A 10,375-nucleotide genomic window follows, 5' to 3' on the forward strand; every position below is an offset into this window, starting at 1 on the left:
GAAACACCGGGAATACTTTCCCGGATGATTCCCCCCTTAACCAGTACCACCTCATACCGCGCTAGAACACGTCTAGCTCTGCTTGTTGACCTGTTATGCACTTGCTTGCTATGTATTTACTGTTTCTCCCCCCTCTTCTCTCCGGTAGCCCCCGTGACGATGCTGATGCCCCTGTGGACGACTACGTCACCGACGACCCCTCTCTCTTGCCAGAGCAACCAGGCAAGCCCCCCCCCCTTGATCACCAGATATCGCCTATTCTCCTCTATACTGCTTGCATTAGAGTAGTGTAGCATGTTACTGCTTTCGTTAATCCTATTCTGATGCATAGCCTGACATTGTCGCTACATCTGTTGATACCTTACCTGCAATCCTAAATGCTTAGTATAGGATGCTAGTTTATCATCATTGGCCCTACATTCTTGTCAGTCTACCTTGCTATACTATCGGGCCGTGATCACTTGGGAGGTGATAATGGGTATATACTATACATACATACATACATACTATACAGATGGTGACTAAAGTCGGGTCAGCTCATTGAGTACCCGCAAGTGATTCTGACGAGGGGGCTGAAAGGACAGGTGGCTCCATCCCGGTAGAGGTGGGCCTGGGTTCCCGACGGCCCTCGACTGTTACTTTGTGGCGGAGCGACAGGGTAGGTTGAGACCACCTAGGAGACAGGTGGGCCTGGCCCTATTTGGCGTTCATGGATACTTAACACGCTTAACGAGATCTTGGTATTTGATCTGAGTCGGCTACGAGCCTATACGCACTAACCATCTACGTGGGAGTAGTTATGGGTATCCCGACGTCGTGGTATCAGCCGAAGCACTTCAGACGTCAGCGACGGAGCGGCGCGCGCCGGATTGGACTGGAACGCCTGCTAGGCTAGGTCTGCTTCCGGCCGCCCACGCAACGTGCAGGTGTGCTCAGGGTGATGGGCCCAGACCCCTGCGCGCTTAGGTTTAGACCGGCGTGCTGGCCTCTCTGTTGTGCCTAGGTGGGGCTGCGACGTGTTGATCTTTCGTGGCCGGGCATGACCCAGGAAAGTGTGTCCGGCCAAATGGGATCAAGCGTGTTGGGTTATGTGGTGCACCCCTGCAGGGAAGTTAATCTATTCGAATAGCCGTGATCTTCGGTAACAGGACGACTTGGAGTTGTACCTTGACCTTATGACAACTAGAACCGGATACTTAATAAAACACACCCTTCCAAGTTCCACAGACAACCCGGTGATCGCTTTTCTACAGGGCGACGAGGAGAGGATCGCCGGGTAGGATTATGCTACTGCGATGCTACTGGAGATGCTACTTGGAGATGCTACTTGGAGATGCTACTTGGAGGACTTCAATCTACTCTCTTCTACATGCTGCAAGACGGAGGCTGCCAGAAGCGTAGTCTTCGACAGGATTAGCTATCCCCCTTTTATTCTGGCATTCTGCAGTTCAGTCCACCGATATGGCCCTTTACACATATCCCCATGCATATGTAGTGTAGCTCCTTGCTTGCGAGTACTTTGGATGAGTACTCACGGTTGCTTTTCTCCCTCTTTTCCCCCTTTCCCTTCTACCTGGTTGTCGCAACCAGATGCTGGAGCCCTGGAGCCAGACGCCACCGTCGACGACGACTACTACCCCGGAGGTGCCTACTACTACGTGCAGCCCGCTGACGACGACCAGGAGTAGTTTAGGAGGATCCCAGGCAGGAGGCCTGCGCCTCTTTCGATCTGTATCCCAGTTTGTGCTAGCCTTCTTAAGGCAAAATTGTTTAACTTATGTCTGTACTCAGATATTGTTGCTTCCGCTGACTCGTCTATGATCGAGCACTTGTATTCGAGCCCTCGAGGCCCCTGGCTTGTATTGTGATGCTTGTATGACTTATTTTATTCGTAGAGTTGTGTTGTGATATCTTCCCGTGAGTCCCTGATCTTGATCGTACACATTTGCGTGCATGATTAGTGTACGGTCAAATCGGGGGCGTCACATGATGTGATCCCGTTATCAATGACATCCAATGTCCATAGTCAGGAAACCATGACTATCTTTTGATCAACGAGCTAGTCAACTAGAGGCTAACTAGGGACGTGTTGTGGTCTATGTATTCACACATGTATTACGATTTCCGGATAACACAATTATAGCATGAACAATAGACAATTATCATGAACAAAGAAATATAATAATAACCATTTTATTATTTCCTCTAGGGCATATTTCCAACACTAATCAGGCCGTGCCTGGACCAAAGAGCAGCGCCCCTGGGCCGGCACGGCATGGCCCGGCTATTAAACGTTTCATGGCGGGCCGTGCCTGGCCAGGCACGATTAGCACAGGCCGTGCCGTGCCGGGACGGGCCGGCCCGTTTGGCCATGTCTGACTGCTACGGCCCGTAGCAGTAGCACATTTCTCTGAAACACGCTACTACTTACTTACCTTATCCTAGAGCGGTTCATCCTCTCACACTCACTCTCCCTCTCACTCGCTCTTGCCCGCGCCGAACCTGTACGTCGCCTGCCGCCGCCGCCGCGCTGCTCCTCGCCGAGGTACTCCTCCCCCCTCCTCCTTCCACCGCCCCTCTCCCCCTCCTTCTCCGGCCGCCCCCACCCTCCTCCTCCTCCGGCCGCCCCTCCCCCTCCACCCCTGCCCCCTCCCTCCTCCTCCTCCGGCCGCCCCCTCCTCCCCCCGCCCCTTCCTCCTCTGATCCCATCGGCCTCCTCCCCCTCCTCCTCTCTCCTTCCTCCTCACTTCCCCTCCTCCCTCCATCTTTTTTTCCGTTTTTCACTGTAGTTTTTTACTATTGTATAATGTAGTTTTTTTACTGTTTTTAGTAAGTGTTTAAAATAATTAGTAAGTAAATTAATAAAGTAGTTGAACTAGTTTAGTTTTAATAAGAACTAGTTGAATTAATAGAACTAATGTATTTTTAGTAAGAAAATTAATATAACTAGTTGAACTAGTTTATTTTTAGAAAGAACTAGTTTATTTCTATTTATAGTAAGTTTACATTTAGTAAAAACTAGTTGAATTAATAGAACTAGTTGAACATGTCACATTTGTTGTTATTTTTTTAGTTTAAGCAATTATTCCCGCATTGACGTCGACGATGCCTATCCCGCATCCTCGTCGTCGATACCCGTCGTTCGCTAGGGTTTTAGTTATATTAGTGATGTTATATGCATGATAATATTCGGGATGTATTAGTGATAATTTTTAGGGTTTTTGTTTTTGCAAAAATCAAGGAGCTCCTCCATCATCCCCGTTTCGGCATCATGGCGCCACATGACATGCCCCTGTCGTTTGGCTGGAACCATGGCGTCAGGAGGCTTCCAGTCATCCGGTGGCGCATGTCCCCGCCGGCGGCTCCGCCGCCATACGTATGAGCCGCGACGATGCAATGCAGTTGGGCGACACAGCTTTTGGGACTGGCACAACTTCCAGGAGGTGCTCGACGTGCACCGAGAGCATGCCGGTGAGGCCAAATTTCTACACTTGAAATTGTACAAGAGCTTTTGAATTTTAATGACAAGTGGCTTGTTGTCTCCTAATAAATCTGAAGAAAAATGTACTGTGTGGAAGGATGGCAATATTGTTTGCTGCTTCTTTGCAATTTTCTGTAGAAAACTGCTGCTTATCTCTGCTAATTTATGTACTAGCAGAGAATCACATATTGTTTATCTCTGCTATTTTTTTAATTTCCGTACTGTGTGGCAGTGAGAAGTATGCAAGATGAAAGAAAAACTGTAGCTTAACTCTGCTAATTTCTGTACAAGTACAAGAGAGTCACGTATTCTCTCTTCTAAGTAGATTCATTCTCTGAAAAAAGACTGAAGCTTTCTGCAAAAACTGTAGCTTATCTCAGCCAATATTTTCATTCATTCTCTGTAAAAAAATATTGCAGCTTATCTCTGCATATTCAGTACTACTGCACGAGGCTATAAGTTGGATCCTTCCTATCAGTATTGTTAAGGTCATCTTATATATGTACTCCCTCCAATCCAAAATATGTATATAAAAGCAACTCCAACCGGGCGATCCAAACGGATGCGCGGTTTGTCCGTTTTTTTATCCATTTAGATCGGTCAGGCGGACGGTCGCCTTCACTTTTTTATATAGGTCGGCTGGTGCGTCCAAAGGGAGGCCAGCCCAAATTTGCCCGCGTACAAAAAAAATAGAAAATGATAAACACGTGGCACAGATAAAACATAACAGAAACTTAATTAAACATAAGTAACCGGTCAACCGCTGGCCAAAGTCCACTTAAAACATAATTAAACATAAAACATATAAAAAAGTCTGCACCTGCACGCAGCCCTATATGTCCGCCTTGCCCTTGCCGTTGTCCAGTGGTGCGGCAGCGTAACGTCGGGGTACGACATCGACTACCTGAACTCCTAGTGCCATCGTGCTTGGTGCATCGGGATGTGCAGACACTGCCGCGCGGGGCGGGCAGGCAGTGGCGGCGGCGGCGGAGGAGGAGCGCGGGAGGAAGAAGCACCGGGGGTGAACTTTCCCTTGCTCTTGTCGGAGCCACTGCCACTTAAGAACCCCATGTCTAGGGTTTCGGTTGTCGCCGGCGAGGAAGCACGAGGGGGATGGTTCGGGGCAGATGTGGACGGAAGTGGTAGTGAATGAGGCCAGCCCCCCGCACGCGTGGATTAAAAAGATTTTTTTTCAAAACTATGTTATTTTTTGTAGCAATTTCGGAAACTATAGCGTAGAATGAAAAAAACGCGAAACTAGTAGCCCGTCGGCCAGGAGTGGGCCGAAAAGGCAGTTTTCGGCCAGGGTGTGGCCGAAGTAGGCTTTTCGGCCGCGGTTGGGCCGAAAACTCGTTGTTGGCGGGGGCCCGGCCGAAAATAATAGCTTCGGGTGCCAGGAGGCCGAACTGGGCCGTTTTCGGCCCACCGGTGACCGAAGCTGGCCTTTTCGGCCAGGCTTCGACCGAAGAGCTTTTCGGCCAGGTGTAGGCCGAAAAGGTGCGGATAAGCACCGTTCGCCCCTGCGCTGCTGTTCTTCGTTTCCCTTTCTCTCTCTCTCAGTTCTTCTCTGTAGAACTCCCCCCCGCGCCGATCTCCTCCATTTGCCACACATTTGCAAATCCAACCCACAGAATCGGTAGATCATAGCAATCTCCACCGGCCTACGGTGTTATTTTTTGCTATGGGATAGTTTTTGATGTGTAGAGGAGCAGCCATGGTGGGGAGGAGGAGCCATGGTGGAGAGGAGGACGGGTAGTAGGTGGTGGTCACTAGTAGCAGCAGCTGCAGAGGAGGAGGTGGTGAGGAGGAGGAGCAGGTTGGGGGCTGACCGGAGTTGAACCTCCGGTCGTCGGGGGCGGCGTTGTCGTTCTCCGGTGGTGCAAGTGCTTCGCGAGGTGGCCGGTGCCGCTGAGTCAAAGAGAGAAGCAAGAAGCGGACACACACTTCGAAGGTATAATCACGCCGTCACAAATATTATGTAAATATTAGCGCATAGTTCGTGTAGCGGATAATATTAGTGTTCATTGTGAATTTCAGTGTTAATTTAATTTAGGAGGCATTTTAGCGCATAGTTCGTGTAGCGGATAATATTAGTGTATATCATGAATTTTAGTGTTATTATATTTTTGGAGGCATTTTAGCGCATAGTTCGTGTAGCGGATAATATTAGTGTATATTGTGAATTTTAGTGTTAATATATTTCTGGAGGCATTTTAACGCATAGTTCGTGTAGCGGATAATATTAGTGTATATTGTGATTAATATAGTTTAGTTAGTGTATATAAGTCATATTATGAATTTTAGTGTTAATATATTTTTGGAGGCATTTTAGCGCATAGTTCGTTGTGATTAATGAGAAGATGGCAATGTCTGACAGGTGAAAATGTCTGAATCAGTAAATCTGAATGTTTACTACGGCGCTGGTAATGTTCGATATAATGAGTTGGGGGTTGATCTTAGCGAGTTTAAAAATGGCGTTATGACACTAGCTGACCCGGATAGACTGGACATTAGACAGTTGAAGTACTGGTTGACAACTAGTTTCGGTCTGGATCCTGAAGTATGTTCCGTCAGTATTCATGCATTGTGGACCAGATCTTGTAAAAATGTCAAGTGGGAGTTGATGCCGGTAGATAGGAGCCAGCATTGGTTATCCCTGTTAAGACGCTGCCGAGACCGAAGAATCCACCCATATGCACTTGTGCAACCTGTGCCGAAGAAGGAGAATACCGTACAACTCCACAGGGGGTATGAACCCGGCCAAGGCAGTGAAGTGGCTAACGAGATTGTTTTATCCGGGTCACAGCCATAAGATGTGGATGCTAGCCAACCGGAGAAAGAGTCAGACTACGTGCCACACAATGTTTGTGGTCCTGATACTGGGCAGAGTAGCCAGTCGATAATATTAGCTGTTTCTGGTTTTGCTGATGGGGATGAGGAAGGGGATGAAATGCAGAGGGTGATGGAGGAAGAGGACGAGGATGGATTGGCAGACGAAAGGCCCGTCGCATCCGGAACGATATGGACCAGTCTGAAGCTGGTGGAGCAACCAGACAATGTTTGTTCTGCGCGGCTTATGGGCATAGGATGAAATATTGTCCCGACCTGAACAAAGATGGTGCTTCCGCATCGACAAGTGCTTCCACATCGACGGCTGCGACAACAGGAGCAAGAGGCGGACGTGGTCGTGGCAGTCGAGGCCGAAGGGGCGGACGAGGAAGAAATAACTCACAAGCTATATAATGTGCCGTAGTGGGTTTTAATATGTAATATGTCAGGACTATGTTTTAATTTGTAATATGTGAGGACTATGTTTTAATTTGTAATATGTGAGGACTATGTTTTAATATGTAATATGTCAGGACTATGTTTTAATTTGTAATATGTGAGGACTATGTTTTAATATGTAATATGTCAGGACTATGTTTTAATTTGTAATATGTCAGGACTATGTTTTAATTTGTGCGGATAATTTGAATTGCAGATATGTCTTCGTATTCGTTGCTTAATGGTAACATCAATAGAAAGCACCGGGGCGCTCTTACGGAAGCGGGCAACAACTTAGACGTGTTGGTCACTCGTACCCCAAAGACTAACTGGCTGATACACGATTCATGGGTTGATAGGTATGTGTGCATATAATGGAGACCATATAATGACTTACTATGTTTGACATACTTTTCATAACCGCTAACAATCTCTTTATTTTGTAGGTTAAGTTGGGCTGGACTTCTACCCTTGGCAGGGCTGGTTGAGGGTACATTGGATGAGTGGATTGATGGTCCGGACTTAGATGAGGCAGGTGAACCATTGCAGTTACACAAGAGGCAAGTGAGACGTTTCTCTTACGACAAGTCACTCCTTACCTGCTTAGTAGATAGATGGAGACCAGAAACACATACGTTTCACTTTCCTTGAGGAGAGATGGCGCCTACTTTACAGGATGTGTCTTACTTGTTGGGATTACCTCTGGCCGGTGCTGCCATAGGTCCCTTAGAGGCAGAATCTGGGTGGCAAGCAGCGACGCAGACCCGTTTTTTGGCTGCAGTCCCGACTGCTAGGGCTATAGACAACGATCCTCATGGACCTCTTTTTAGATGGTTGAGCCAGTTTCAGGTAACCATCACGGCCACTTAAACAAATGTTGTTTTTTAGTTGTCTGATGTTCATACAATTATTACGTTTCTATGTAGATTGTCTCGTTAGGACATCCCGACGTTCAGTTGTCGGAGGCTCAGATTGACCGGTCCCTAGAGGCATATATTCTTTGGCTATTCGGCAAGACAATGTTTACGGAGAACCACGTGACCACTGTCGATGCACGACTCATCGGTATTGCACGAGAGATAGCTGACGCACGTTGCCCTGCGGATATTCTACAGAGGAGTTTTGGTTCTGCTGTGTTGGCGGCTACGTACAGAGGCCTGTGCAAAGCTTGCTTGTTGAAGTCTAGAAAATCTAGTCTTGTTGGATGTCCATTATTGTTGCAGCTTTGGTCATATGAGAGGTTCCCTATTGGCCGACCCTATGTCTACATTGATAAACCTTTTGGTTTGGAGGACTTAGCTGGGACTTATGTGCCTGCTATCGGCGACTTACCTACTATGGGATCTGTTTGGACACGGCGAGAGGTACTTTTATATTAAGTAACAATTAATTCAATTATTTCTTGCCATTCAATAGTATTACTAATGCTTATTTGTTGTCATGCACAGAGACAGTTTGCGCATACTCAGGTTAGGGGATGCTACCCGTCCTTCATGGCGCAGTTTGATAGTTTGCACGAGGATCAAGTTATTTGGGAGCCATACTCGCCTCAGGCTATATCATCGAGGTACCCAGTTGGGATTTCTGGATTGTGCACTAGAGATCGGCACTTTTGGATGACCAAGGCCAAGTTGGTGTTCGACGTGACGGTTGAGGAGATGTCTCTTCATAGGGTGATGAGACAGTTCGGTCTATATCAAGAGCCTGCGATTCCAGATATTCCACACTTGCCAGACCACGTGCACAAGTAAGTACTAATACTATTTTAGTTGGCAGCTCTGCATTCATAATATACCTAATCATGTATCGCGCATGTCAATCTCAGGGACAGTCGCCTAGGAGGAAACAAGTCCATGACTTATTGGCTTGAGAGCATTACCCCTTACGTTGACGAATGGACTACCGCTGCGACAAATATCTAGGGTGAGCTTCGGCCCTTTAACTTGGAAATGTTTGGGTTGTATCTGCAGCGTTACCGGCATACAACGAGGATCTACTTGGTTCCATCAGCTGCTACTGATCAGATCGAAGCCCCTCTCACCAGCGATATGTACCCAACTGCCTCTGTTGTGGGAACCAGACACCACGCGGTAAATGCCTTGGTTCTCATATGTTAAGTCTTTTGTTAATCTGGACATATTCGCTTGGTTGTCTATTCGTGGTGTCTATCATACAACGAGCATATAATTGGTTCATTCTTTGTGTACAGGGTGACTTGACAGTACAGGCGCGAGAGGAGGTTTCCGCTTTAATGCGGCGCTTTCAGAGGGGAGAAACTATCCCACCGCGAGAGGGCGTCTCATGGTTGAGGCGTCTTGATGACAAGCTACGCGGGATTTACGCAGCTGTTACGTGTAGACGGACTTCGGATGTTGCACTTCCTCCTCCAGCACATCCTCCGCCACGTCCCTCTGTACAACATTCAGAACCACGACCCTCTGTGCACCGTTCAGAACCACGACCCTCTGTGCATCGTGCAGAACCTCATCCTTCACAGCCAGGGAGATCTTCCTGGCATGAGCCACCTCCTTCACAGCCAGGGAGATCTTCCTGGCATGAGCCACCTCCTTCACAGCCAGGGAGATCTTCCTGGCATGAGCCACCTCCTTCACAGCCAGGGAGATCTTCCTGGCATGAGCCACCTCCTTCACAGCCAGGGAGATCTTCCTGGCATGAGCCACCTCCTTCACAGCCAGGGAGCTCTTCCTGGCATGAGCCACCTCCTTCACAGCCAGGGAGCTCTTCCTGGCATGAGCCACCTCCTTCACAGCTAGGGAGCGCTTACTGGCATCAGCAGATGAATCTAGGTAACACTACTCACTACATTCTTTTGAACAGTGTAGTAATCGTTCTTGCATTCTCAGCAGTCACTGATGCTTACTGGTGGTGCTTCGTTCATGCATTTGTATCAATTTTACTTTACCGCAGGCGGCAACCAGTCGCAACCGTTCATGCATTCAGAGCAGTCACCGATCCTTAGTGGTGGTGCTTCGTACTTTGAGGGCGACCGCGAGGATGATGACCAAGCTACAAACATTTATGGCTTCTCGCAGACAGTGTTTCACACTCCACCACCACCACCGACGCAGGAGACACAGACCGTGACAGACGAGGTTAACTATGGTCGTGGTTATCGCGAGCCTCGTCCACCGCCTCAGCGCTTATCGCCTTCGGGTCCTCGCCCGAGGAAGACCCAGACTCGTCATCGTCCCCCGCAGTGATATGCTTATCTATCTATGTATGACTCATTATCTATGTTAGTTTCAGACTATTCGCAGCTGTGTGTCAGTATTTATGTATGAGACATGCTTCATGTATGTGTTACTATCGCACTTGCTTCTATGTGATCAAGAGACATATATTGTTTTATGTATGCGAGACACATATTACTATTAATTCGCATTCTTATTTCAGTTACATTTCCAAATAGACTACAACCGATAATTAAGATACAAGTACATCTGAATTAAACGGTGCGGCTGAACTTGTGCAATACATCTTACATACTACAAAATGAAATTCAGATAGAACATAATTCCCTACAATAATACAATACAAACTAATAATGCAAATACATCTGAATGAAACGGTACAACTGGAATACATCTTACATACTACATGAAGTCA

At 47.6% G+C, this 10,375-nt stretch overlaps 1 protein-coding gene across 1 annotated transcript; it reads left to right on the forward strand.

Moving 5' to 3' along the window:
- The first annotated feature begins 8,011 nt into the window (after positions 1-8,011).
- Positions 8,012-8,670, forward strand: LOC123153522 (serine/threonine-protein phosphatase 7 long form homolog). The gene is made up of 3 exons (XM_044572617.1): positions 8,012-8,112; positions 8,203-8,495; positions 8,574-8,670. The coding sequence occupies exons 1-3, from the start codon at positions 8,086-8,088 to the stop codon at positions 8,668-8,670; spliced, it is 417 nt and encodes a 138-aa protein (XP_044428552.1). The 5' UTR covers positions 8,012-8,085.
- The last annotated feature ends 1,705 nt before the right edge of the window (positions 8,671-10,375 follow it).

Source organism: Triticum aestivum, chromosome 7A (assembly GCF_018294505.1).
Source record: "Triticum aestivum cultivar Chinese Spring chromosome 7A, IWGSC CS RefSeq v2.1, whole genome shotgun sequence".
Lineage (NCBI taxonomy): Eukaryota > Viridiplantae > Streptophyta > Magnoliopsida > Poales > Poaceae > Triticum > Triticum aestivum.